General features: G+C 36.4%; 7 protein-coding genes across 10 annotated transcripts in view; all 7 read right to left on the bottom strand.

Moving 5' to 3' along the window:
• LOC111481031 (probable galacturonosyltransferase-like 1) overlaps positions 1-771 on the bottom strand; it is a 7,546-nt gene extending 6,775 nt beyond the window's left edge. The window contains exon 1 of the mRNA XM_023126308.1: positions 131-771. Coding sequence (XP_022982076.1) covers positions 131-653 — 523 coding nt within the window. The 5' untranslated portion in view covers positions 654-771. The remainder of the gene's footprint in view (positions 1-130) is intronic.
• Positions 772-1,809: 1,038 nt separating this feature from the next.
• LOC111481032 (calcium uniporter protein 4, mitochondrial) lies at positions 1,810-3,400 on the bottom strand. The gene is made up of 2 exons (XM_023126309.1): positions 2,775-3,400; positions 1,810-2,478 (listed from the first exon to the last, which is right to left on the bottom strand). The coding sequence occupies exons 1-2, from the start codon at positions 3,327-3,329 to the stop codon at positions 2,017-2,019; spliced, it is 1,017 nt and encodes a 338-aa protein (XP_022982077.1). The 5' UTR covers positions 3,330-3,400; the 3' UTR covers positions 1,810-2,016.
• Positions 3,401-8,413: 5,013 nt separating this feature from the next.
• On the bottom strand, positions 8,414-10,779 carry LOC111481057. Of its 2 annotated transcripts, none has more exons than XM_023126359.1 (6): positions 10,345-10,779; positions 9,774-9,900; positions 9,237-9,376; positions 9,072-9,131; positions 8,901-8,969; positions 8,414-8,803 (listed from the first exon to the last, which is right to left on the bottom strand). In XM_023126359.1, exons 1-6 carry the CDS (start codon positions 10,543-10,545, stop codon positions 8,732-8,734), a joined length of 669 nt encoding a protein of 222 aa, XP_022982127.1. In that variant the 5' UTR covers positions 10,546-10,779; the 3' UTR covers positions 8,414-8,731. The 2 variants fall into 2 exon arrangements, with proteins under 2 accessions (XP_022982127.1, XP_022982128.1); XM_023126360.1 differs by having other exon boundaries at positions 9,072-9,134; positions 10,345-10,610.
• Positions 10,780-12,952: 2,173 nt separating this feature from the next.
• LOC111480412 (DNA-3-methyladenine glycosylase 1) lies at positions 12,953-16,205 on the bottom strand. 2 transcript variants are annotated; one of them, XM_023125427.1, is made up of 5 exons: positions 15,523-16,205; positions 14,133-14,274; positions 13,707-13,848; positions 13,177-13,538; positions 12,953-13,069 (listed from the first exon to the last, which is right to left on the bottom strand). In XM_023125427.1, the coding sequence occupies exons 1-4, from the start codon at positions 15,893-15,895 to the stop codon at positions 13,200-13,202; spliced, it is 996 nt and encodes a 331-aa protein (XP_022981195.1). In that variant the 5' UTR covers positions 15,896-16,205; the 3' UTR covers positions 12,953-13,069; positions 13,177-13,199. The 2 variants fall into 2 exon arrangements, with proteins under 2 accessions (XP_022981195.1, XP_022981194.1); XM_023125426.1 differs by having other exon boundaries at positions 12,987-13,538.
• Positions 16,206-16,693: 488 nt separating this feature from the next.
• Positions 16,694-20,345, bottom strand: LOC111480409 (J domain-containing protein required for chloroplast accumulation response 1-like). 2 transcript variants are annotated; one of them, XM_023125424.1, is made up of 8 exons: positions 19,485-20,345; positions 18,614-19,329; positions 18,038-18,538; positions 17,876-17,943; positions 17,705-17,770; positions 17,543-17,620; positions 17,217-17,393; positions 16,694-16,895 (listed from the first exon to the last, which is right to left on the bottom strand). In XM_023125424.1, exons 1-8 carry the CDS (start codon positions 19,973-19,975, stop codon positions 16,857-16,859), a joined length of 2,136 nt encoding a protein of 711 aa, XP_022981192.1. In that variant the 5' UTR covers positions 19,976-20,345; the 3' UTR covers positions 16,694-16,856. The 2 variants fall into 2 exon arrangements, 1 of the variants encoding a protein (XP_022981192.1); XR_002717809.1 differs by lacking the exon at positions 16,694-16,895 and having other exon boundaries at positions 17,340-17,393; positions 17,845-17,943.
• Positions 20,346-20,612: 267 nt separating this feature from the next.
• Positions 20,613-22,918, bottom strand: LOC111480411 (arabinosyltransferase RRA2-like). Its single transcript, XM_023125425.1, has 3 exons — positions 22,838-22,918; positions 22,503-22,718; positions 20,613-21,848 (listed from the first exon to the last, which is right to left on the bottom strand). The coding sequence occupies exons 2-3, from the start codon at positions 22,668-22,670 to the stop codon at positions 20,733-20,735; spliced, it is 1,284 nt and encodes a 427-aa protein (XP_022981193.1). The 5' UTR covers positions 22,671-22,718; positions 22,838-22,918; the 3' UTR covers positions 20,613-20,732.
• A 639-nt stretch (positions 22,919-23,557) lies between these two features.
• LOC111480913 (probable protein phosphatase 2C 55) lies at positions 23,558-27,303 on the bottom strand. The gene is made up of 5 exons (XM_023126145.1): positions 27,137-27,303; positions 25,706-26,610; positions 24,931-25,255; positions 24,345-24,494; positions 23,558-24,144 (listed from the first exon to the last, which is right to left on the bottom strand). Exons 2-5 carry the CDS (start codon positions 26,443-26,445, stop codon positions 23,848-23,850), a joined length of 1,512 nt encoding a protein of 503 aa, XP_022981913.1. The 5' UTR covers positions 26,446-26,610; positions 27,137-27,303; the 3' UTR covers positions 23,558-23,847.
• Between the last annotated feature and the right edge of the window lie 89 nt (positions 27,304-27,392).

Below are 27,392 nucleotides of genomic sequence, written 5' to 3' on the forward strand. Positions count from 1 at the left end.
TTTAAATAGGAGAATTGTTCAGAAAACAAAACAACCTCAACGCAGTCAAATTCAGAGTTATTTTTTTCTCTCTCCTTTTTGTTACGCATTTTCTGAATTTCCTCTAAATTCTGTGAAAACCAACAATGGGCGGCGAGTTTGGCAATGTCGTCGACTAGGATCAGGTCCGAGTCAAGGTACACGACTCGAGCAACGCAAGTGGGAAGGAGGTTGGCTAAGTAGCTACGCGCGTAGTTCAACGGACAGTCCAACGCGGATCGGATTGACATGGAAATCAATCGCGAGGCCGCTTCGTCGTCGAAAGGGTAGAGTTGGAATTTGAGGTAAGGGAATGAATGGGAGACGGTGGCGTGAAGAGATGACGCGTTGGCGGATGCGGAATAGACGAAGTGGAAAATTACGCTTTGAGGACAGGAGGAGTGTTGAAGGACGGAAAGGACGGCGGCCATGGAGCCACGTATGTAAGCGGTGTCCAACGTCATCGCCACATGGACGGCATGATTGAAGCAATGGTGTTGTCCGTCCTCATTGTGTTTCTCCAGATCATCGGCCTGGGAAGGGCAGTCCGGGGAATTGAAAAATTGGGGGGCTTCTCTGAATGTTGCGGCATGGGAGGCGGCGCAGACGGCGAGGAGGAGGAGGGCGGAGCGCATGACGGCGGTGCGGAGGAGAAAATGGGAATTATTTAGGGATGGGAAAAAGGGAAATAGGAGAGGGAATTATAAAATGGGAGTGAAAATGGAGACTGAAGGAGGAGATCCGTAGCTGTACCTTCAGACCGGGGTTCATGTACCTTTCAACACGTTTTATTTATTTTATTAATTCTTACAGAAAAAATAAAAAATAAAAATCATTTTTTAATTTGACTAAATGTTTAAATAAAACTCTATTTATTTAAATAAATATTTAAATACCAATTTGAGCATAGTTCAAAGCTAATGTGTTTTAAGGAGGGCCAGAAATTGAATATAAAAAATGGTGTTTGGGTGAGAAAGTTCTTTCATGAGTTGAGAAATCATTTTCCGGGAAAAGTAAAGAGGTTGCATGCTTGGAGGCTACGTTTGGTTTGGGTGTGTTTTCCTTTTATTATTATGAGTCTTAAAAACACCAAACCCTTTTCGATTGTTGTGTTTATTACACATCTTAAAAACCTAAATTTTATTTATTTTCTTTATAACAAACCAAAATTAAGTTTAGAAATCTATTTAATATAAAATTAAAACACTTAAAAGCTAACTTCATATTTAAAATGTGTTTGGTATAAAGTAATTGATTTATTAAATAGAAATGCATTTGCCATAAAATATAATTTTTATCTTTTAGAAATACTTATTGAAATAAAGATATTTGAAAATTGAGGAGGAAGGTTCGGTGTGCACCGACAGGCAGCCTGGCGAGTAGACCGCAACAGCGGAAACGCCTCGACTTTGTATGTCCGTACTTTCTGTCGCATCTTATATTTTCTATAATTTTCTACCATTCATTCATACCTTTGAAAAAAAATTTGTTTTCTTTTCATAAATTGAATTTGTTTTGTTCTTATTTCATACTGTCTTGAACCTAATTTTAACATTTTCCTCTTCTTTTTTTTCTTTTTTTTTTTAATTTATAATTGTTGAAAATAATACGTTTTTTTTCCATGTTCCGCATATTTCACTCTTTATTTTCCATTTTATTAATATTTGTAATTTTAGATTTGAGTTATTCTTCTTAAAACAATTTTATTTTAGTTTGATGTTAAATTTTTTATAAATTAAAAAGTATTATTAGAAGTTTAAATCATATTTAAGTCTCCATCTAAAAAAAATGAAAAGAAAATTACAATCTCGTCTTCATATATATTTTTTTTGCACGGTCCTATACAATCCATGATATGAATCGATGTATCATGTCCAAAGCCGATTTAGATCTAAGACGCTAAAAAAAAAAAAAAAAAAAAAAAAAAAAAAGCTGAGTCCTAAAGCTCCGATTTTAGAAGAGAAAAAAAAATGGAATTATTAAATTTACAAAAAAGTCTTATGATAGAGTATGGGCATTGGAAAACAAGGATTCTTCTTGAGTTGGGTAGCTTGGATAGCAAATTCTCTTCAGCTCATTGAAGTTTTTGATGTCGAAATTCTGAGAGGCCATGAGTTTCTTTTGCTTTGCCTTAAAACGACGTCGGAATATGCCTTCAAAAGTGGGCTCTGTGGAGGTTGTAAGGAAGAAGGCATAGGCAAGGGCAAAGTGAAGGGACGTAACGAAGAAGCAAATGGGCTCCATTACGTCCCAACTTAGCTCCCAGAAAGTGAGCCTCATGCAGCCCAATGTTTGGGCCACGAGAAGGCCCAATCCACAAAACAGCTCGCCTTGAACCTGGGCCTTGGCCTTTTTGTCGATTATTTCCTTTTGCCTCTCCATTTGGGCTAGTTGTTTCAACCTTGGGTCGTCTGGTCTCGCTATTGATCCAGATATCATCGTTTCCATTGATTTAGCCACCTGTAAATATTTCAAACTCGTCAATTACAGAAGGATTTCATCATTTTTCTTTTTCTTTGTTAACTTTTTTAATTTTTTGTTTAATTAATTAACTATTCGTTGAATATGTCACGATTTTGTCCCAAAATTTCAACCACTTTAAACATGTTTCCAAATTTGTGATGATTTTGACTCTGTATATTCATGCAACACTGTTCATCGTCATCGTCCGCTTAAATCGGATCTCCGTAAGGGATGGATTCGGTCAGTTTTTTTTTAATCTGTAAATCTTCACCGAATCGCACTTATAATTTTACCTGATCCGGCCGGAGGAACACGATATTTCCAATGACAATGACGCTTCCAGATTCATCCAACAACTTGGCGAATTCGGCGCCCTGATCCTTATTCCCACAATCTTCAACACAGATCCGAAAGAACTCGGAGTACGAGATCGAACTCTTCTGAATATTTCTCAATTTCGCCTTTAGTTTTTCGACCTGCGATAGCCTAATGATCTTCCTAGCATCGTCGATCGAGATACCACATCCAGAAACAGAGCGTTCATTATCGAACGACGACGGAGGAATGAGGCCGTCGAGGCGGATTCGATCGGCACTAATGTTGCGACCTCCGAGTTTCTCTCTGAGATCATCGCCTAATGGAAGAGTCAACAACTCGGGGATCCGAGCAGCGGAAGGAGAATGATAGATCGCTCTCCTCTGAAGAAAGCGCCTGAAAACGGACTTCCCGGCGGAATCGGGAGGAGGAGAAATGTATTCGCGGCGGGAGGTCAAATTGATAGGCGATGGAGAAGAATTAGTTCTGAAACCATCAAGAAAGCGCTTGGAAATGGATCTCCGGAGCGCCATTGACGGAGCAGAGGGGGAAAATCGGGGGAAGGGAAATCGAAGCGTAAACTTAGGGCAGTGTTTGGATGATTGAGTTTGAAAGGAAGAGATTGGAGAATTGGTTTAAATAGGTGGTCTAACCTTCCTGTAAAAGCCAGTAACTCGCGTGGGTCCCGCCTCGGCATTGGTTCGTTTCTTTCATTTTATCCTCAACTTACGTCAGCACCCAATCGATTTCAAAACTCTTAAATTAATTAAATCTAATTATTACATTAATTGTTAATTTCTTATTTCGTTAAATGACCATTCTACTCCTTTGATTTATTTTCAATTGGTCAAAAATCCCATTGATTTTCATTATTATTTTTTCTCGCCTTCAAATTTAAAAACAAATAAATTTTGAATTATAATACTATCAAATAACAACACTAGTCCAATGTCATCTATTTTTAATAGAGTAACAACGTGTAATACCAGTAACCATCGGTGAGATTCATTTAAGTTATTAGAATCAAATATTTTAAATTATAAAACTAAAGTCTAAATTATTTTATGATCCATTTGAAATTAATTGAAATAATTTAGTAGGGTAATTAAGTAAGGTTCAAAAAAATTTAAAATTAAATTAGAATTTAGTTAGAAAAGTTGATTAAAATATAAACATTAATTTTAATATAGAAGATTTTTTCTTTCTTTTGGATTCGATTTGGTTTGGAAAAAGAATGCTAACCATATTTATTATGGGAAGTCATTCCCGACCACTTCTAATCAAGGATTGTTTGAGCCCCACATTGACTAATTAAATGGAAGATCGTAGGTATACAAATTAAGGACACTATCTGGATTGGAGTAAAACCAAAACTTTTGAAAAATGCAAAAAAAAAAAAAAAAAAAAAAAACAAACAAACAAACTCACAAAACCTTATACTTAAAATAGATAACATCGTACCAAAGGAGGAGGAGAAGTCCCATATATTCTTATTTATAGAGAGAGTGGTCCATGTGGTCCATCACATTGGAGCAGAAAGGGTGGACGAACATCCATACGACAAGAGGGTTTTAAACGGAGGGTTTTGTTATTGCTTTACTTGTACCTCACGACTCGATGCTTTTTTTTGATACCTTTTAAATTCCAATTCCGAAATCGAAATCAAAATCCAAATAAGGTATATACGTAGGCATTGTAATTTGATGGCAAATCAATTCTGAACTCAACTACTAAGCATTATGGGCAGTGGAGCATGAGCTCAAAATAGAATCCCAACAACTGGGAGCGATGGGGATTATTATTGGGACAATTTTACTTTACCAATTTCCCTCCTCGGATTCCAATGTATTATTCATTAATATTAATAATGATGCTAGTGGAATATCTATTTCTCCCATTATCCCTCACGTGATTTCCGCATGGATTCCCCTCCATCCTAAATAATTAATATTCACGTATATGCCATTTTATTTTATTATTTTCATTCTCGCTGCCACGTCTCTTTTATCCATTCCATCACCCTACTCTGTCTTTTCCCCCGTTTTATTATTTATTTTTTAAAAATTAAGAAATAATTTTCTAAAAGAAAAAGAAAAAAAAAAGGGAGAGGAAATATGCTTGTTGCACCAAATTCCAACCCTTAATTGCATATCTAATAAATTGTTTTATTTTAATTTATTTTTAAAATATGGGTTTTTTTTTTTTTTTTTTTTTTTTGCTTCCAACAATTGCTTATGGAAAAAGGAGAAAAAAGGCATGAATTCGTGAGCCTTCTTCAACGGAAATCTTTTAAATTTTCAACGTCCATTTGTTAAGTGCACGTTTTGGTTCCGTCAGGTCAGACGTCGAAAAAGATGGCTCCGCTTGTAAACGAACGTTAGAGTCCGTTAAAATAAGCCGCCGTGTCGGGCTTGAAGAGAGCGACGGGACGGCGTTAATTAGAAGGGCGTTTCGGTAAATAAAGTGGTGAGTGGGAATCCAATAGGCTATATTGTGGAGCACGTCAGTCGTCGGTTTTGGTTTAGCCAGAAATACTCATCCCCAATTTTCCATGTTAATTAAAAAAAAAAAAACAATCATTTAATTTAAAAAATGTTACGTGTTTTTCTTGGTCTTTAGTATTAATTTCGATAATTGATAAAAATAATTAATTTAATTAATACGCTTATGTTTTCTACTATCATTCCAATAAATAAAGATCAGACTTATTTTTAAATATTAGGGTTTTAAAAATAAATAAAATTAATGATTTCTATAAGTTGGGTGGCTTTGATGAAAACATAAAAAATGAAAAAAAATGATGTGTAGAATCACATTATTGTCACGTCCGTCATACTTAATATCTAGACACTAATTTATTTATTTAATAAAAAAGAAGGAAAGGATTAGTGAGTTTGAGGAAATAATGAATGATGGGTGTGTTAGGGTAATTTAATTAAAGCGAATGAACGTAAGCCCACTGAGGAATATGATAGCCAAGTAGATGCCATTCTTTGCCACAATTCCCATGCTTTGTTCTTCTGACGATGTCCACTTCCTATTTTATTTCCTTTATTTATATTATATCTATATATATATATATAAAAGTTGAATGAATTGGATTAAAATTTTATAATATAATATTTAACCTAATTTATAAAAAATTTCTATGTTATTTCAAATAAATCTTCTCAAAATTTCGATTCAATTAGACACCTTAAAAATATATCTAACAAAGCAAAAATATCTTAAAATTATTATTTAAATAAAAATAATATCGTACGGACGGTGGGATGTGAGCCTTGAATAAAATATTTATAATATATATTTTTTTGTTTTTTTGTCAATTCATTAAAAACACGATTTTATTGGTTCCTGAATTTGTTGTTTGGTGACGTCTTGTTTTCAATTATCACATCTTTAATAATAATAATAATAACAACAATAATTTTTACATATAAAATAGTTTTTTTATTTTTATTTTTTGGTACCAAACAATATGAATTTCTCACCACATTTAATCATGGTTGATGCATCCCTTTATCCAATTCTTTAAGAAAAAAGAAAAATTGAATAATTTAATGAATTGCCAGCATTTAATTTGGCGTTTTATAAATTAAAAATAAATTGTTTTATATTACTACAAAAATCGGTGCAGCAAATACAAATAAGAACCACAAGAATTTATCAATATTTTCAGCTTTTGTCATTGTCCAACCTAATCGAACATAATATTACGTTTTTGCCCCTTTTGTTTATCTCTAATTACTGTAAATTTGAAATTTAGGGAAAATAAAAATAAATCCAATATAAATATATGGAGAGAGAGAATGTGTTTTGTGAGTGGGCGTTTTGAGACAAATTTCTCATACAATGCTTCCTTGTGTCAGAAACAACTACATTTTCCCATTAAAAAATAGTCAACCTACAATAATTGAACATTAAATTAAATGAAATAAATTTTAAATTATATATAAAAAATATAATAGCACATTAATCATGTCACCAACGATCAAAATTGATTCTTTATCGGCAATAAGCTCTAATTATATATTAGTGATTTTTGCTCGTTAATACATACAGTCTAATAAGCATATATTTGATTGATAATATTATCTACAAAATTTAATAAATGTTTTAAAATGAACAAATATCTGACGTGACTTAAAACGACAAATGTCATTCATATCGATTGATTTTTCATCCATTATTTTAATGATTTTTTCTTATAACTTAACTTTAGATTGAAAATAATTTATAATGAAAATGTTTGGATTGGAGTATTTTGAAACTTGGCTTTTTTTCACTGTTTAGAAAGTGGGAAACAAATGAACATAAAGAAATCCCAACATTGTGGAATGTGGAATGACGTCGTTTGATCACATCCACATCTTTCTTGATATTCAGTCATGGAACAATTTGCCAAATGTCGTGCCAAAATTATTATCAATTAAAATACACCACACAATATTAAGACTTTATTATTATTATTTTTTATTGATTTTTGAATGTCATTTAGTATATAATATTTAAATTCGCTTTTTAAAATTTGATTATTTTGATGAAACATTAAATAAAATTTGATTATTTTGATGAAACATTAAATTTCAACTAAAATTATTAATTTTAAAAGGTATGGACCAAATATAAAAATAGTTTTAATTTCCTTAAATCAATTATTATTATTATTATTTTTTACTAAAACGAGTTAAATATCTTCAAATATAAAAGTAAAAATAAAATAAAAGAGAAAATAATATTTATATTTTGAGTGCTTGGGCCCTGTCTGCATCTCTAAATGGGCCCAATCTTTTATATGATAGACGTATTCGGGCCTGCTAGAATAAAGGAGCCCAAGATTCACTATCATTGGGCCATGTGTTAAGTTTGGTTGTTATTGGGCTGTGGGCCTACAAAATGAAGCCCATGACAAAAAGGTATCCAAGGGCCCACTAATCCTCAAAAGCACCGACACGCTTTATTTTCCACTCACGAGGAATTGAGGCGGGAAAACGATTTAAAATTCTTAAAAAATATAAGGAAAAAGGTCGAAGATATTTTCCATTCAATTGCCGACAATGAGACTTCAACCAAAGCGTCATGACGTTCGTCAATAATTTTATTTAATATTTTAAATCCTTTCAACAAAACCTGTAATACGAAGTCATATTAAAAATATTTAAATCCCAAGTTTTTATCGGTAGAAAAGTTACCGAGCAGTAAAATCTTGTAAAATTAAAATACATAAAAAGTAATTAATATATCGTCCAATAATGATATAGCAATAAAGTAGTAGGTTTCCTAGATTGGTGGGAGGGGCGTGGGGACTTTAGCAGATTGTATTAAATGAAAAGAAAAGAGCGTTTGGAGGAGGAAGGACAGCAAAACGTGAGAGGACCCCGCTTTGATTCTAAAGATCTTTTGACTTTAATTCTCACATCCAAGACGTTGATCGCTACACTAGTCAAGATGTTTGGAGACGTTGATGGCTACACTAGTCAAGATGTTTGGGTATACGTCACCGGGCTAAAGGCAACACAATTTCAAGTTGGCTGACTCACTCGGAGGTGAGTGTAGCACAATCACTTACAAACATCTCACAAGAGCGCGATTATGATACGACAAAAAAAATAGAGAATTAAAGGAATGTACACATTCATTTCAAGATACCCACTCTCCCAAGTCAGCATTCAATCAAGGTTTAGGAAAACAAAGTCACCAAGGACTTGTCAGTTTTAGAAGGTCTGCTAGCCTATACGTACATTTTATATATATATTATATATCCTATATTTATCTACCATAATTACACGAACAAACGGGCAATGAATACCTCAAAAACAAGCCAGGATTCTTATATTACAGAGAACCATCAATGTAGCAGGGAAGTGGGAATTTTGGTACCGGTGTTTTTGTTAGAAATGGATGAATGAGCCTGGTGTTACAGTCATTACTCGGTCATTTGCAAACGGTTTTGAGTCTCTTTGCAGCATGGACGAACCCGACAATCACCTGCAACTCATCTAGTTGCTGCACGAGTGAAGTGAACAAACAAAAAAGTCATGTCATGTAGTTTACAACATAGCTGATGTATTTTTCGAATGGCTAAACCGAGAAAATTGATTACCTGTGACATGAAATGCCTTTGAACGACATCCACCAACTGCTCCTTCGATGGGTTAGGAAAAGCATCAACCTAGACGATATAGAGTTCTCTCGATCATGGTGGTAAAATCTTGCAGTTTAACGGACATGTGCCCAAAATATGCTCACATTTATCGAATAAACGGTAACTTACGAGATTGAAGTGTCGCCAATATCTCCATAGAGCAGACATTTCCAGTTTACCGAGGTCGACCTTCTGTACAAGAACGTCAATAAAGATCCAACTCATTAGATTATGAGCCTAATTATATCTCACTTCAACAAATGAAACAAAAGAGTCTGTCTGTTTCTCAAGTACCATGGACCCACGAGGGGTCGAAATAGACCCCTTGGACTGCGATTCATATGAGAAGGATCGGCTGATAGTTTTGTGTGATGATCCCGACGATTTGTGTGTCCTATATCTCAGTCTATGGGACTTCAAAGTATCATCAGATGCTGGGAAATGAAAATACCAAAAGCATAATGAAAAAAGGAAGAGGAGGGTCCAGAAGAGAGAATAAATGCCACAACAAGGTTTAGAAGAAAGTAAAAGTTGAATGAGCAAAGAATCCAAAGAGTACCAAACTCAACCACTGTTCCTAAAAAGCATATCATTCCACAACAACTACAGTGGGCCAATGAAACAATCACTCGAAACAAGCAAGTGTTTTAATGATGAATTCCTAATAAGAATTGAACGGAGAGTGCAAACAAATAGCTCTCTTTGTACCTTCTTTCTATGTTTAATCGAGGCCAGCTTATCGAATTAACTGATCTAATCCATTTAAAGAATCGACAGTTCAATGTTGTTCTTCAGTCCAATGAATAAGAATTGAAAAGATTCTAAACTCACCCATATCCGATCCATTCCATTGCATGTTTTCGAATTCGAGATCATCGTCGTCCTCATTGCCAGTTGGGGCTTCGATTACACTGAGGGCATTTCTCTGTAGCTTAACTTCAATGCCATTTGTGAGAACCTGAGGGTTTTTAATTTCAAGATTAAATGCTAAACCTAGAATATCAAGATAATCATGGTGACCTGCAGATATCAAAAGAACAATCCCATTGTTCTGAAGTCAATGCAACAGCCAGACTAATCACCAGATTATCCCTAATTGCATAAAATCGATTTTTACATTTTGAAATGAATCCGCATCACTAATCACCAGATCCATAGATCAAACTGACCATGCAATTCTTAGCTCAAAGCTCAGATTCGAAACCTATTCTGAAGCATATTCAAAACTCAGAAATGGATGCAATAAACAACCAGAAATCGTGATAAAATGGATTAAAAAACTGCGAAGAAACAGAACATGGAATTGGGGAAAACCACATTGATACTCAAAATTGATCAAATCACGACTCATTGTACCCTAAGCTCATTCCCAGAAACAGCCCAATTTAACAAAGCGACGTACCAGCCAATGCCATCCGCCCAAACCAACAGCCTTCTTAACAACGCCTTGAAGTCCAACGAGCACCGATTTGGTGCGGTTGTTTCCAGTGACGACCACTTTCGTATGACGAGGAAGAACAGAAAGCTCCTCTTCACTACTATCGCCACTGCTTTGCAGCTGCGAGAAGCCGCCATTAACGGAGCTTTCCACTGCTTCAAGCATTCCGAAAACCGTTGGCAATGAATTCGGGCAAATAGAGCGAAATTCAAGAGCAGAAGAGACTAGATATTACTCGATGCAGAAAAATCATGCAGTTTGGAGCATGTTTTCGGGAATTTCAGCGGCAAGAGACAGCGAAATAGCTGAGAAATTTGGGAATTTTCGTCGACAACAAACACAGAGTAGAGTAGAGAGAGAAAGAAGAGAGAGAGAGAGAGAGACGCTGTGTTTTATGTGAGATAGAGAAATGAGACTGAGGCGAATTATTAATTGGTTTGTATTAATACGAATCCCGACGACGTTAAAGCAACCAATTACAAGCCGCCACGTAAAATTATCTTTTTTTTTTTACCAAAAATCATCTTTATTATTATTTTTGTTCATCCCGCCTTTCAACTATAAATATCTCCTTCCCCTAAATTTCTTTTTGAATAAAAGTACAATAAAGCCATCGAATAAATAAATAAATAAATAAATATATATATATATATTTATTTTTATATTTATATATATTTGTACTAATAATAAATAAATAAATAATCTATTTTCTTTTTATGAAAAAGGAAAAACTGTTTGGTAATTACAGTTGTTGTAAAAAACTCGGCACGGAATGAAAACCGCTAGCGGTTTCTATTCAAATACTGGAAATGTGGCAGGCAAGGCGACAGGAGACTGAAATGACGATAATACCCCTGGATGATAGTTCAATGTCGGAGGACACGGACATGGACTTAATGGAAATGTTGTTTTAAGATTCCGAAATTAATATTAATTTAATTTAATTAAATGAATGTTGGAGTTTATGAAATAGTGAGATTAGTTAAGAGAATGAAACACGAGTCAACCGAAAATGAGTGTGTGAAATTACATTCGAACCCACTAAATTTGTACGGTTTTTTTGGACGATGTTATCCTTAACTGTAATTATGTTCGAGTCGGACAATAATAAATTAAATAAAGAACATTATTTCAAATTTTACATGGCTTTTTGAAAAATCAAAAGTAAGATTATTTTCTTCAGTCTTTTCTCTTTTTAATAATCAATGGAGAGGAATTTGCACTCGATTATTAGAGATTATGGGTAGCGGATATCAATTGTGGGACCCACTTTCAAATTCATAATAATGTGTTTGTAACCTAATTACAAATAATAAAGGGTACTCAATTAGATTTTCGTTGACTATTACCAAAGATTTACATTATTTTTTAGCTTACTTTTTCTCTGTTTATTCTTTTTTTTTTTTAATGTGTTCATACGGAGAGAAAAACATTAAAACTCATAATTATTTCATTCTCCTATTTTTGTTTTATACTCATAGTTATTTTTAATTTTTAAAGTTTAATACAATTATACTCATAATTATTTTATAACATATTTTCCCCTAAGAATCCGTACTCTGCTCTTGCATGTTAATTTGTCTATAATTTATGGGAAGAGAAATAAATAATAAATATTGTCTTTTTCCGGGATTTGGTAAAACAACAAGAAAATACATTAAATATAGTTTTATTATATATTTTAATCCTTAAAAAAAACTCAATTTGAATTTTGAATTTTGTTTAATAAAAGTATTCTTTCGCATTTTTAATTTTCGTATAAATATTACACGTGTTGGGTTTCTATTGGTAGAAAGAAACAACAGTTTATTAAATGAAATTGGTTGGCGCGCAAACAACGTTGAAAAGAAGGGACGGGTTTTGTCCGTTGGATCATTTCCCGCCAGAATAAGAAATGATGGGCCGTTGATTGTTGAAACGACAGTGGATTGGATTGGATGGGATAATATAAAGAAATAAATAAATAAATAAAAAAAGCTTCCCTCGCTCCAATGTATAAAGCCGACGAATGTGTCGTCCTGCTGTCATCCACTTTCCCTTCCCGCAGCACTTCGACTTGTCAATTTCAATCACTTTCAAATTTCCAATATCCTATTTTTTTTAATCTATAAATTTTATAAATAATTATATTAATATGAATAGATTTAATGTTTAGGTGTGATATTCATTAGTTTCAATTATTTATTTATTATATTTTTTTTTAAATCCAATCGCTTAACATTGATAGATATAAAAATTAGTTGATAATGAATTTGATGCGAATTTATGTTATTTATATTATTAGATTAAACACTCAAATATAATAAACATACACATATATTTACTTTTTTTTTTCAATAAAATTTTTAAATAGCCCTTTCTGCGTGTCTTAAAAAATATTTTTAAAATTTGAATAATACTCTTTAACCTTCAAAGATTCATTACTATTTCATTTAAAAAATACTCTTAAAAGTGTGCACGATTAAAGAGTATTTTTAAAACAAAGTATTAATAGTTTCTATGCGAACCGAGTGGCAACCAAAAATCGTTGGGCCACCACCAAGAGGGTAGGTCGCAGTTCTGCTGGGCTAACTTGGGCTAACTTTAGCCACAAGGCCCAAACCTAATTGACGTAAACATTCGGTAATGAGCGATAAATATAATTACAAGAAACCAACATGTTTGTCGTCCGTTAATACATCATCATCATCATCTACAAAGAAGCAATTATAAATTCTAAACAGGCAGTTAAACTCAAACTACTCAGAGCCATTTTATTAACAGTGATTTGTAAGATTATAGTTAGAGATAACCAACCGTTGTCTTTGAACACGTTATGATCAGGTCGTCAAGGAAGACTTCTCCAAAGCTCTAATAAGCAACTCCGATCTCCGATTTTCTACTCTTAATTTCATGTCATCTTTGACGCTTGCGTCGCACTCTTGATACCTGAAGCAGTCGACCAAGTGATCGTTAACAATTCCGCTAACTTGCAAGAAGGAATAAACCACAGTTGGCCCGACGCAACGGAATCCTCTCTTCATCAAATCCTTGCTCATGAACTCCGCTTTAGGTGTCTTTACCGGTACTTGACGACCATATCGATATCGGTTTCGGATAGGCTTCTTGTTAACAAAGCTCCAACAATAGTTGCTGAAGGAACCAAATTCCTGTTGAATCTATGAAGGTGAAGGGATACAAGACAATGAAAACGTAGAGAGATTCAGCTTTGAACCACTTGGAAAGGGATGGAAGTTGAGACAACCAAACGTGTCTATTGTTATGGATGGATTTAGCTTAACAATAGAGCCAGGGAAGAGATAAAGCTTAAGCAAAACACAATATACCTTGAGTACTTGGTTAGCGTTCTCCACGATTGCACGAAGCTTTTGATCAGACAGGAGCTGCGTGGCATTTACTTTTAGTGTCGTAAACTCAGCTTCTGTGAACTGTGCGATGGAAGATGGGTCAAAATCATTGAACACGTTCCTGCAAAGATGAAAAAGAAGTAATCAACATGTTACCAAAAATATCCATTTCACACTCCAGATTCCATTTAAAATTCACCCAGATTCCACCCTGTCAACGATCAATATCCACCCCATGGGACTGGTCTGAGAGTAGAATGAAACATTCTTTACAAATGGAGGACAATATATGTTAACGGTGGGCTTGGGCAACGATCAATATCCACATCAATATCGACCCAGATTCCAATTTGAAGAACGAAGTGATAGAAACGGGGAAAGAAAGTAAAAGAAAGAGAAGAAGACCTGAAAATGTGTCTCTTGCTGAGGATCAAGGGCCAAGTAAGCTCTGCTAAGGCTTGTGATAATACAAGTAACTCAAACAGCTTCTTGTCGTCATGAACTGGGACTCCCCATTCTTCGTCGTGAAAAGCGATGTAAAGTGGGTCTACAAGAAACCATCATAAACATCACAGGATATGAAGAGATTCAAAATCGAAAATGAAAGGGATATTTTTATGAAATACATTGCCTCACATATAGTAATTACTTTTAATTCCTCCTAATAATTTTAAAAATGTAATAAAAAGAACACCACACATTGTATGTAATCTAAATTCTAATTTGTGTGTATTGGAATTATAAAAAAAAAAAAAAAAACAAACCGACGTCCCCAGAATATAAATGAACGGAGGCAGAACACAACTTTTATGAAGTATCCGTTCCACAAAAAAAAGAAAAAAAAAAACAAATTAATATATAGTCTTAATTAATAAAAATATCACTGAAATGGATATCAAAAAATACTTTTGATTTTTTTTATAAAAAAATTCAAAAATACTTTTTAAGTTAGTTTCTTATTTAACTAATATAGTGAAATTTTAAAGGTAAAATTAATAATCAAAAGAAAGTCATCTATCTATGGCATAGATAATCTACAAACAATTTAAAATTATTAGTGTTATTTTTTAAAATTCATAAGTATTTATAAAACGTGTAAAATACATTTTTTAACTTTAAAAAAAAAGTTTGGAAGTTGTTTTTAAAATAATTAAAAAAAAGTTTAAAAGTACGAAACGTACAATTATATATTTTAAACTAAAGTTAAAAGAATAATTTTAAAACAAAATATTTTTACCTCCCACTGTTTTTTAATATTTTTTAAAAAAATTAAGACTATTTTGAAAGTTTTATTTAATTTTTTTTTAAGTATTTTTGAAACTTTTCATAGAAAAAAATAAATAATCTTTAAATAAAGTAATTTTTTAAAATTAATTTAGCACATTATGATAAAAAACCACTAATTAAATGTCGTTGTCCAATCAGCCCCCATCAACTTAGACGCCGCAATAAATACTTTGGTCACGATATCACCTTAAATTTTGATTATTGCACACTACAATTACATACTATACCGACATTTTAATTCTGCATAATTTCAATTATAATTTGTTTCATTTGTCCGTACTCATACGTTCTCCTCTAATTAAATGTCTAATTGCATTAAAATACAAAATAATGCAATAAAGGTACAAAATGATTATTGTAATTAAGCTAAAGATTTATTATGTTCGGAATTGAAAATTTCTATTTGTTCCTATCCTTCTCATATCCATCATTTTCTCAACAACCAGAAGATTCCATTTAATTAATTCAACTACGTAATATTCAATGATAATAAGAGTTTTAAGCTTACCAGAATAAGGCGTTATCCAATCACAGCGTTTCCCCGCAACCAAGAGCCCAGGCGACGTTGTGGTTGCGTTAGCGTCACCGCCGGCAGCGACAGTCTTCACAGGCTTGGGCTTCGCTTTCAGATTCAACAATTTGGCCGAATAGTTGCTTGATAAAGAATCGGAAGAGCAGGAGCTCCCGACGGAGATATTGTCCCGAACAACCGATTCAGAAACCACCGGAAGCGCCTTATTCTGCTTCACTGTCCTCTTCAAGATCTCCTGTTTGCATTTTGGCTTCTCAGGCGCCCTATCTCTGTTCCCGCCCGGTCCAAGAATTGCTCGGGACTCCAAAACCGGTTCAGCATGCGATTGGAGCTTCGTAGCCACAGACATTGCTCAAGAAAGATATCCGTCAGCTCAAATTCCTTCCAGAATCGAATTCGGTGGATCAAAACGGAACAAGATCGGCAACCGTCAAATTATCCCGAGACACAAAATAACCGTACGATCTGAAGGCGAGACAGAGAGGAAAATGCGGCGATTGTTGAAACTGAGAGGGAAAAGAAAGCCCTAGGGTTTGTCAGTGAAGATCAGAAGGGCGTGGCGAGAGAAAGAGCAGAGACTCCGTGGGCGGAGAACGACGAAGAAACGGGTCGACTATTGAAAGGTTATTTAAACGTGGATTTGGACGGGATACCTACAACAGCCGGTAACAGTGCACGCGTGGCGAGGAACTTTTACCGGTTTGCCACTACCTACCATCTATATTTACAATTGCACCATTGTCTAATAAAATCGAATGAACGACGCAACTTATTATTTAAATAGTGGAAATCCAACATTTAATGAAAAAAAAAATAAAAGAAAAAAAAAATGGAAAAGGTCGTGACTTCGAAACACGTGGAAGGGGTAAAAATGGGGGAAGCTTAGGCAAGGCGTCACAGTCAGTCGGTGACGTGGAAAAAGGAACGTGTCGCGTTGTATATGGCCATTCCATTCCCCAACTTCGGTGACCGTTTTGAAAAGAATCCAAAAGTTCCTCACCCCTCACCAGAAAACCACAAAAAGAACCATCAATAGTGGCAGTGAGTAACCAACGGCTACCTCCACCAAAAATCTTTTACACTTCTTTTTCTTCAAAATTTAATGGGCTTCTGCCAAGCCCATCAAATTCATATATGTCAAAGCCCATGAAGCAAAGGCCCATACTTTGAATTATTGTATAATTGTTACCACAAGAAAATATTTTAATCATTTTTTTTTAATTTTTTTTATGTATACAAGTGTAAATGACAATTTGAAAAGGCTTTATATGGACACTTCTTTGTGTCACCTATAATGCTGTGATTTCATATCATAATCCTCCCAGTGTATTGAAATGAGCCCAAGCCTCCTACATGAATTCAAACACTTTGATTAAGATATATATATATATATATATATATATAACAACAACAACCAGATTAATCCCAACCAAGCATAACTCTCGATCTTAGACGTTAAACGTTTCAATACCTACCCTCATTTAAAACGTTCAAATCTTCAAAAATCCTAGCCAAGCACAGCTCTCGATTCTAAATGTTCAAGGTTTCAATGCCTACCCTCATTTAAGACGTTCAAAAGACGAGACAATCAACCCAACCAATCACAAGCTATATCTAGAAGAATTTCGTGTACGGTTCTAAATATCGTATGTAGAATTGAACTTGAATACCTGCAATATTTCAAAAACTTTTGCTGCAATATATTTTTGATCTGCTGAAGCACCCTTCTGTTGTAGCTTATCAGGGTGTAGGTATAACAAAGCTTTCTGATAAGATCTTTTGACTGCATTTCCTTCGATTATATCGACGAGAGGAACAGGTTTCCATCCGCTCTTAGGCCAAAGAACCTTGCATGCACACAACCAAGAACAGTTTATAGAAATCGAAAAATATCGAGCATGGACCTCAAGAACGAACTACGATGTAATATTCAGAAGGAAATGTTCTAATTGATGAAGCAAGACAACCAACAGAGTTTATAAGACAACAGACTCACATATTGCAAAGTTGAGAGTAGCGAACGTATATTCCCTTCCTTCCCGTTTGACCATTGTCGTATTTTGGTATCGATATCCTGCATTATAAGACGGTCTCATCAGTTTACGTCCTCATGAGCTGCAATAACCACAATACATGTAATTAATGGGAGATGCATTACTTGTAATTCTTCACGAACATTATCCGCTTCTCTCAAATCCTCATAGTCTTGTGGTAACTCTTTTACCTATTCACGAACCAACCCAATTAGCTCATTAGATCATTAGCTTTCGATACAAAGAGTTCGACCACTTTCCATACCGACGCATAATTTTCCTAAGGATAAACATACTGAGAAATTCTCTTGGAACAGCTCCTCCACATCTGGAACTGTAGACTTGGAGACATTATGAACATGAACTGATATCGAGAAATAAATATGTTATGCAATGGATGATCGAGTATGCACTCGAAAAAAAATATATGAAGAACATAGCACAGATGCAGGACTGACCAGTGTTTGGTGCTGGACTACCCTCTTTCGAAGAAGTAGAGCTATTAGTGTAGCTAGCAGCTATAGAGTGACCATGCACTGACTGCTTGGAAACATCATCTACCTTGATGAAAGCATCTGTATTGTGATTCAACTTGGATTTCTCTTCCTTGCTTATTTTATTGACAGTTGCCTGTGTTTGAGCTTTTGAAGCACTTTCCTGCTTCCTTGTAGAGCTATCATTTCCCAAATCACCTACGTCTCGGGATTTCGATGCAGGGTCGTGGTTGAAAATCTTGACGAACTCCGAGATTCTTCCACCAACTTTCTTTCTGTCAATGTTTTGTCGAGATTCCGTGTCTGAGCTTAGGAAACTTGGATTTTTCACTTTTGAATTTCTCAGTGAAGTTTGTTTGTCCGGTTTATTTGAGCTACTAGTTAGCTCAGAAAGATTTGCTGATTTCTTGTCACTTTTCGCCGTCATGTCTCCTTGTCGATACTCTTCCGATATCCCATCTTCACCTACACGAAACGGAACTAGTTGTGAGAACCAGATAATACAAACATGAAATAAACGAAACTCGTGGCAGGACATACTTTGTTCGCCATCACTGTAGAGAAGGAAGGAACTTAGAGATTTAGCCACATGCTTTCGATCTTCATTTGTTGTCGAACTCATCTTTTTCTCTGCTTTTTCACTCGAAACATTCTCGAGCATTGCTTGCTGAGTGATGTTATCAGAGTCGACATCCTTACGAGAACTTTGTCTGCTCAAGTTAGCTGAAGGTGCAGATGAAAGTTTTTCCTCAAAACTTCGATCAGGCTTTTCATTCATCTCCTTCACGACTCTATTCGTCGAGCTTGAGCTTCTCCTAAGCAAAGTCTTCTCTCTTAAACTCGATCCGTTCCCTCCTCTCAGTGGCATCATTAGAGGCACCCCTTTGCTTGCCCATTTGTAAATTGAGAAATGGAATTGAAACTGACCACCACCATTTGAATCTTCTACACTATCTTCTCCCTTCGTTGAACTGTTCCTGTTCAACGCGTTATCGGACTTTCTGAAGGATGGCGTCTCGCCGCTGCTAAGAGGTTGGAATTCAGATGACAGAACGCCAGGCCGATCCAACAAATTGTGATCACTTTTAAGATCCTCGAAACGATGGCTCGAAGTGCTGGAAGAAAATCTAGACAGAGTGAACCTAGAAGCATTTGTATGGCTTCCATTTGACACAACAACCTTGTTTCGTAACGGGCTCGAATTGTTCGATCCCAACGCTGGAAGATCAGTCCCTTTAGCCAATCTAGATGGTAGGCTGGCACAAACCAGAAGAACCAGAAGCAAGATATTAACAAATACCCAATGCACACGAAAGAAACATTCATCAAAGCTAAGAAAATCATCCGCCAATAAAATTTTGGGGTGAAACCCATTTCTAAATCAAGAACTGGATGCTAAAGGAAGAAAAACCTTAATTCTGCTGGGAGGGAAGAACTTCCGAATGGCTCTGCCGGCGGCGGGAGTGGCCTAGCAGGACTTGAGACCATCGAACCAGGAACCGAAGAGAAAATGTCAAGTTCATGCCGGCGAGGAGGAGTCGCGGATTCATCGCCCTTAAAGATATCATCGTAAAAATCATTGCTCGAAAATCTTCGCCCGTGCGGACTGTCTTCTCCGAACACCGGTATCTCATTCAAACAGGACCAGGAACTACTCCGTCCCGGCGGTGCGTTATCGCCGCCGCCGCCGCCTTTCAATGCGAAGGAACCCGCCGTTTCCGAGAAGCTGTACCGCGTTTCATGAGCCGACGACCGCCTTCTCGGAGGGCCACCGAACACGTCGTGAAAATCAACATCGTCGGAGTCCCGATTCGGAGCTCTCGGCGATGAAGAATGATTGGTGAATGATCTCTGAAGCGAATAACCCAAAAGGATGTTCTCCCTCTGCGACGATTTCTCCATTTTCTTTCCCTTTAACAACGCCCCATCTAAACTTCCTTCAGCCGCTTCAATTTCAACTAACAAATGGCGGGAACGGAGAACCCGCGAGTTTCTTTCAGGGGTTCACTCAGAATCTCTCGAAACAGCTGCAAAGGAAGGTGAAGAAAAATGGAACAAGGATTTAGCGGAGGAGCTTATTGAAAACGAAAACACAACATAGAAGAAGACAGAAAGTGGGGTTGAAGACAGAGCCACACAAGCCGTTGGAGAAATTGGGATAAGAGAAAATCTCCAAGCCAATTAAATAAGGATCATTAGGCTGGCCTTTTGGAGTTAGGTTGCGCAGAGCATCCGCATCAGCCAATTAAAATTCCCTTGGTGACAATTAATCTGAAATTTCTGTGATGTTCATTAATTCAGAAGTCCCCACAGACAGCCAAAGTTTAGGAAAGACAAGCTGTCATAACAGTTGAGATTGTCAGTGGCACATTACACGCATAAGCAGAGTCTTAATCACACATTGGAAAAACCAAGAAATTTCCTTTTGCAGAAGGTAAGTTTTTCAACTTTAGCTGTATCGTTACAAATGTTCTTACAAAAGTACATCGACAAAAACCTTGGAAAAAGGAATAACAGTGAATTATCTGCAGTGTTTTTCTTTTCTGAAGGGATGATAGAATGAATCTTCCTTGTAGAGCAGCTGAATTGTGCAAAACAATGGTCGCAATGTTTGCTCATGGGACTTAGTTTTGTGATGATGTGCTGGAAGAGAGGTTCATCATTCAGAACCATCTGGGAACGAATCCAGAGCATTTTGCTGACCGTTCACGTAGAATTCGACGACTGCTTTCATTCTTGGATACTTGTTGGGATGGTAATTAATATGAACAATGACGGGTTTCAACTTTCTTAGTTTCGGGTCCTTACGAACAGTCTTGAAGAGTACCTTACTGTTCATGAAAAGATACATATCCATGGTTCTCTTGGAGGCATGAAGTCCATCACGTCCAGGACGAGAAGGATAAAAGAGTTCCTCGTTAAAAACAGCTTGGTCCCATGCTTTTTCTTGAGAAAGCCGAGTCGCGACACGATCCAAAAGCTCAAACGAAGGCAGTGTAGGCCTAATGTAGAAGAAACCAGAGTTGTAAACCCATATTCTCATAGTGTGTGCATATCTAGCCCAGCCCATGCCAGGTTCATCAAATACATCGTTGTATCCATAAGCTGTCATATTGCTGTGACCATCACTCATCGACTCCACATCTGAATCCCGGTAAAGATGATCGAAAGGATTCTGTAAGTAGACTATATCGACGTCTGAGAGAAGAACACTGTATCCAAGTTGCAAGAATTCCCTCAAAATCCGAAACTTCAATGCCGAGACTTGATGGTTGCCTCCTTCCTTTCCGATTAAATCAACACTCTTGTCTGGATCTCTCGTGTAGACAGGCACATTATGGGATTTGCAGAATTCTTCCGTCTGGTCATCCAGAGCCACAACTAAATAATTCGGTATACCGACCTTCTGGATACTCGTAAACCAAACCTCCAGCATGGGTTGTACATTAGAATTCGCAAGTGTCACAATCAGCTCCCTCTGGATAGAAACTTTCTCCAGGAGCTTCGCCAATCGAGGGTTTACAGATTCATCAGGGATTACGGTAGGGTTGGTTCTAAGACCTTTGACAGTACCAAATGGACCAGCCTTGTGATTTTCACTGAGCGCCAAATATTGCTTCTGAGCATGATCTTTTGTTTGTTCCACAATCCTCAGCTCCCCTGTTAGATCCTTTATACGCTTCTCCAACTGGGAGTTCTTCTCTAATATTGAAACGACGTGGCCTTTAAGCATCTTGAACCGCTCCGACGATTCGCAAGGAGAAGAAGACTGAACCTGTGTAAGAAAAAAACATTAGGAAATTGAGGATATACGAAAATTTTCCTCCAGAGTCTCCAAAAGTCCAACGATTCCATCAAAACTCAATTAAGCTAGATATCAACTGGATAAGTTCGTTAGATAATGTGATATTTTGGCACATAGATATGTTTTGATTTATCCAAGCCGGAAGGTTTTTTTTTTTCTTTGGGTACTCAATACTTTAATTAATTTAGTAGGCCAATGTAACATAAAACTTTTTAAGGTCATTAAACTGAAACTAACATCGTCTAAAAAGTATAGATTCAAAAGAAATGCACAAACCAAATCATGAACATACAAGTCAAACTAAAATGAAAACAACAGAAGAATTGATCTAGCTACCAAAGTGCTCACTACCCACAAATCTTTAAAAAAACGCCAAAATAATTAACGAAAGAATTGATTATGAATTTCATCGCTCAAGAAGAAAAGACAAACAGTAAAAAGGAAAAAAAAAATCGAATTCCTCCCTAAGATGTATAAATTATAGAACAATAAAGTACAATCCGAAACACTTGAAACCTCAAAATACATGCCAATTCGGGTTCATATCGCTAAAATAAAAAATAAATGACAATTCAAATCGGTATAGAAATTCAGAAACAGGAATTAGGGCAACAAGCAACAAACCAGAAACTCGGATTTGCCGAGGCGACGGTTTTGGACAGGCAGATCAGAGGCGAAAAGTCCATGAGGATACAAGAAAGCAAAAAGACAGCCAACAAGAACTCCGATTGCGATGGCGATGACGATTCGAGAGACGCGGGCAGACTGAGCTTTGTCTTTACGGCCGGCCATGGAGAAATCAGGCGCAGTTGGGGAGTGAGTGAAGCAGCAGAGTATAGACTTCAAGGGGAAACAACCAGAGAATGTTTTAGGAATTAGAGATTTGGCATTCCCTTGAAGTAGAAGGAAGGGATCGTTACAATTCCATAAATAAAGAAAATGGGACTGTTTTCTGTTACCTTAAAGCACCAGAAATTTTGGTCGTCGGAACTGGAATGAGAGAGAAAGAAGAGAGGCGAGGCGTATGACTATGACTTCTATTTTGTCTTGGTTTGGTGCAGAAAGGGAAAGAAAATGGGACGAGATGGGCCTGGGCCTGGGCCTGGGCCTGGGCCTGGTTGAGGATACTCCTCTCAACGTGTGCTCTCTTTTTTCTTTTCCATTTATGCCCCTCCTTGAAAGCTACCTATCAAAGATTAACCCCTCTCTATCCCTACTTCTTAAAGTCAACGTTGGAGTTTGAGGTTTTTTTATATATTAAAAAAATGGTTAATGGAAAGAAAGTCAACTTTTAGAACTTTCCAAATACATGACAATACCGTTTTTATTTATTTATTTCAATTTAACATATTCAAATAATAATAAAAGTGTTTAAATTCAAAGTTCAAAAAAGGTTTAGAAGCAATCTAAAATTACACTTTCAGATATCTTTCTATACCTCACAATTAAATTTTGAACAATATTTTCCTAAATACCACTATGTAAAAAATATTTCATTGCTTGCAACCATTGAAATATTTAGAAAATTAAAAAAAAAAATTCATTTTAGCGATGGCGTGTGCCACACGCTCGAAGCCACCCGTTGGATTCGCTAGGACACAATTACCCATTTGACCAAAATAATATTTCAAACAAGAACACCATTTCTCGCTAAAAAAAACAGGGATGGAAAAACCAAAAAAAAAAAAAGCCTTAACATTGGTCTTGTTCGTTCACTTAATGTATCAGATGAGCACAGAAAGGATTCAGATGGAAGTAGAAAACAGAGAAACAACCGCTCAAACCTGGGGATGGCTCACGCCCCTGATTTTTTCACTTACAAAAGAAGTCATCCACTCTTCAACATGCAAAGAGTTAAGATAGTTCAATGAAATGCTTTGATACAATAAGCAATGTCAATGTTTATATGCTGCAAAGATTATATACAGAAGCTTGGGGATGAAAGTATGCGAGAAGACATTCAGGACACTCACTTGTTGTTGGAGCTGGCAACATATGACACGACGACGGTAATGTCGTCAAGCTTGCCTCCGTAGTACCGAAACCCAGCATCTTGAGCAGCAGTGGAGAAAGGTGTTTGTCGGTCTTTATCTTGAGCTCGCTGGCGTGCAAGAGCAGCTATCTTCTGGGCAGTCACCTGAGAGCCTAAGCCAGCTCTCATGGCATGAACCACCACTGCGGTGATCTCGTTGTTGTACAAGTTATCAAAGAGTCCATCAGTGCCAGCAATTATGACGTCTCCAGGAGCAACAGGGACCGAGAAGACCTGAATCAGTTTTGATAATCCCATCATCATCAAGTTAAGGTTATTGCCAAAAAGTTCCAATACTCTCAATTTTGGGAGGTTGCTAACTCTACTCTCTCCCGTTCGAAAAAAATCACAAAGCAACTACTGTAGGTACAAACAAAATTACCAGGAACGGGAACGACAACTACAGACACGGAGAAGCTGATGAGAATACTGACCTGTCCAGAGCTAGGTAAATCACCATTGTTTCCACTCTCCAATTGAAAGGTGAAGTTAAAATCATGCTGCTGCACAGGAGATCTGAATATTGTGCATCCGTCTCTAACCACCATAAATCCACTGTCTCCTAAATTGATTGCATGGAGCCCCTGCAATAAAAAGTAAAAATAAAGATAAAAACTACACGAGATATGAGCAAGTACTTGCACAGAAACCAGCTAAAATTATTGATAGATATAATTATATTATATAGGGAAGTATCAAGCTCCACCTCACTAAACTATGGGGAAAATTTTAAATGTTGTAGCAAGCTCTAGAAGACATCAAAGAGTTCTTCTCTTGTTATATATTCCATCCAAAAGATCAAACTAGGACGACTTAGGTTATACTTAAATAGAAACCTCCAGAAATTATTTATGTCAAAGAAAGAAAAATTATAATGAAACACCAAATCAAGGATCTGAAAATTGAAAACAGAGAGTTTGGTCTTGATAAAATAAGATCAGACTCCAACTTTCAAAACCTAAAACAACTTGCCTATATTTGAACTTACAAAGAATGATGGTCTCAAGTGAAACAACATACTTGTTCTGTAAGCGCTATGATACAAGCAGTGGAGGAGCCTTTGGCTTTAGTTTTCGAGTGAGCCTTCTCCAAGACTCTAGCTGGATCAATTGAGCCCTTGGGCTCCTCTTGAACTGCATTAACTGAATTAGACATGAGTTCTCGGGAATACTGTCCAGCATCAACACCAAGATCTGCCCAACCACCCACACCATCAGCCACCCCTATAGCTTGTTCATCCACACAAATAAAGTGAGCGTCCTCTCCACCAGTATCTTCTTTATCAGGGTGGGGCAGATAGCAAGACCCAGAAACCAGTTTCATCGATTTGCCTTTCAGAATCTTTCTGTGAAGAAGAATATAGTAGGAAATTTAGAGCTAAGTAGAACACTTGCATTCAAACTGATACTGTCACTTAAAAGTGTGAAGAGCGGTATCACAGCATACTTTGTGCCGGCAATCTTGAAGAGTTCCATAATGAGATCCAAAAACAACAAAGCGCCATAGGGTACAATATTGGAATATTGAAAAAAAAAAAAAAAAAAACAGATTCATTTTGACAGGAAAAGAAAAAACCACAAATGTTCATTAAGCACGGACAACAGGCTATGATTCACATTTCACCCTCAACAATTGGATCTATAAGAATGGGACGACCAAAGAACAAGTTCAATTGACAATAATATTCAAAACATTCAATCTGGTAAGTTTAAACCGAAGTTGTGATGTAATTTAAACTAAGCATATAGACTATAATATTTTCATTTTAAACCAAGAAATCAGGTGGAGAACATACTGTGCGGATAAATCGGTAGAGTTGGCAAGTTGTTCCTCCCGTGCAGAATTATCAAATGACAAATTGGGGGCAGAACCAGCAGCTAGGGAAGAAGTGGACGAACTATGAAGATCCCTTGCTCCCAACCCAGCATGTAGGTAACTGCTGCAAAACCTTTTTGCAACATTGTATGTAAAGTATCCATATATCACATTATTGCTAGGCTGCTCCTGATTTTTCAAACTCATGCTGGCTTTTCGGCAGCAATCAACGCTTCTATTGTTGAAACAAATACTGGGACTGATCGCTGGAGGAGAGGTGCGTGCAATCCTAAAACTTAGATTCTCGTGAGAACATTCACCAAGTCCAGCTCTAGAACCACAAGCAGCCATTGGTTTGTCTTGAAACTTGCTACGAGTGGAATATTGATTTGATTCAGCAACGGCACAATCAATGTGATACCCACAGGTCTGTAACGCAGGGCCTGACACAGAAGGAATAGAAAATGTGCGAGAAATTGCTCCAAGAACAGAGATATTCCTCCTACTATTAACTAGCTCTGAACTAGCACCAGAAATAGTGCCAGGTCTTAAGAGTGCATGCAATTCTGTGAGTGAGGAATAAGGTACTGAGTGCAACAGGCTCGAACTGCCACACAAGAGTTTCTGTTGCCCAAAAAGAAACTCCAGTGAACTTTTAAATCCACCTTCCCACCCTAGAAAGTGAACCGGTGCTCGTAGTTTTGACATATAGGATGGCATATTAGCCCCTTAAACAGAAGGGCCTCTCTTTGATTCTTTTCCTGCACAGGATGCAACCACTACAACTTTGTGTGAGAAAGAATAACATTCCTCCCAGCACATCTATATTCAGAGTACTTCACACATGGTACTTTCCCTGATCAGTATGCCAATATGTTCCAGAACCTGCCCAGTTAAAAGTTCAGTAAATGAGTACAGAAATACGAGCAAGTCAACTTCAAATCTTTTTAATTTGAGTCCAAAAACCTGTGTGGATGGAGATTCAAACTTTATACATCCTATGCTCGGGGCAAGTTTATTTCAAACTTAATCAAGGTAAAACCCCATATAAAATCACCATCACATTTCAACTCCACTTACCAAATAGTTTTCTTTCTCCTTAAGAAAACATTCGGTGACGATCCAAGAACTAATTGAACGATGAAACGTACTAAACCGATCCTTAAATAGCGTAAATATCCATGTCGTTAACACTAGAATGAAGATAAACAATAACGCACGTATTCAAAAATGATACCAAAAATGTATAAACTCGCCGACAATACGGAAAAGGCGAGAATAAAATGACAACAACGGGAACCTCACTCTCCCAGTTCAATCACATAACAACTAAATCGAAACCCTAATTCTAGCAACCTGAATCGCATACAACATCTCAAAATTTTCCATAGAGCAAAATCAAAGAACAAACCTTCCAAATTCGATACGAGCTCGTCCCCTGTGTAGAACCTTCCCTGTGAACAGAATTGATAGAAGAGAGTTAAGACGATGGAATCCAGGAATTTCTATGGATGCGGACGCTAAGTAAAAACCCTAACGCTCGAATTTATTCGAATTTGCAATTATCTTATATATATATATAACGAAGTCAAGATTTATTATATTAACACGCACGGCGATGGGTCGTTTGACCGGTCTTGACACTGGATTGAGAGGGATAAATCGTG

Source organism: Cucurbita maxima, unplaced genomic scaffold (assembly GCF_002738345.1).
Source record: "Cucurbita maxima cultivar Rimu unplaced genomic scaffold, Cmax_1.0 Cma_Scf00006, whole genome shotgun sequence".
NCBI classification, from domain to species: domain Eukaryota; kingdom Viridiplantae; phylum Streptophyta; class Magnoliopsida; order Cucurbitales; family Cucurbitaceae; genus Cucurbita; species Cucurbita maxima.

Bases quoted from the DNA above. Each gene is read 5' to 3' on its own strand.
- LOC111481032 (XM_023126309.1), bottom strand. From the start codon at position 3,329: ATGGCGCTCCGGAGATCCATTTCCAAGCGCTTTCTTGATGGTTTCAGA. The intron at 2,479-2,774 runs GTAAAATTATAA...AAATATTTACAG, and splicing joins TGTTCCTCCGGCCGGATCAG to GTGGCTAAATCAATGGAAAC.
- LOC111481057 (XM_023126360.1), bottom strand. From the start codon at position 10,545: ATGCTTGAAGCAGTGGAAAGCTCCGTTAATGGCGGCTTCTCGCAGCTG. The intron at 9,377-9,773 runs GTGAGTTTAGAA...TTCATTTCCCAG, and splicing joins ATGGAATGGATCGGATATGG to CATCTGATGATACTTTGAAG. The intron at 8,970-9,071 runs GTAAGTTACCGT...TATATCGTCTAG, and splicing joins ATTGGCGACACTTCAATCTC to GTTGATGCTTTTCCTAACCC.
- LOC111480412 (XM_023125427.1), bottom strand. From the start codon at position 15,895: ATGTCTGTGGCTACGAAGCTCCAATCGCATGCTGAACCGGTTTTGGAG. The intron at 13,849-14,132 runs GTCTTCTTCTCT...TCATCTTTGCAG, and splicing joins AGCAAGAGACACATTTTCAG to GAACGTGTTCAATGATTTTG. The intron at 13,539-13,706 runs GTATATTGTGTT...TCACCTTCATAG, and splicing joins ACGCTAACCAAGTACTCAAG to ATTCAACAGGAATTTGGTTC.
- LOC111480409 (XM_023125424.1), bottom strand. From the start codon at position 19,975: ATGGAGAAATCGTCGCAGAGGGAGAACATCCTTTTGGGTTATTCGCTT. The intron at 17,771-17,875 runs GTATGTTTATCC...GTTCGTGAATAG, and splicing joins TGTTCCAAGAGAATTTCTCA to GTAAAAGAGTTACCACAAGA. The intron at 16,896-17,216 runs GTATTCAAGTTC...GAATTCATGTAG, and splicing joins AAGTTTTTGAAATATTGCAG to GAGGCTTGGGCTCATTTCAA.
- LOC111480411 (XM_023125425.1), bottom strand. From the start codon at position 22,670: ATGGCCGGCCGTAAAGACAAAGCTCAGTCTGCCCGCGTCTCTCGAATC. The intron at 21,849-22,502 runs GTTTGTTGCTTG...TTTCTTACACAG, and splicing joins TCGGCAAATCCGAGTTTCTG to GTTCAGTCTTCTTCTCCTTG.
- LOC111480913 (XM_023126145.1), bottom strand. From the start codon at position 26,445: ATGCCATCCTATATGTCAAAACTACGAGCACCGGTTCACTTTCTAGGG. The intron at 25,256-25,705 runs GTATGTTCTCCA...TCTTCTTCACAG, and splicing joins TCTACCGATTTATCCGCACA to AAAGATTCTGAAAGGCAAAT. The intron at 24,145-24,344 runs GTCAGTATTCTC...AAACTGATTCAG, and splicing joins ATTTACCTAGCTCTGGACAG to GTCTTCTCGGTCCCTGTTGC.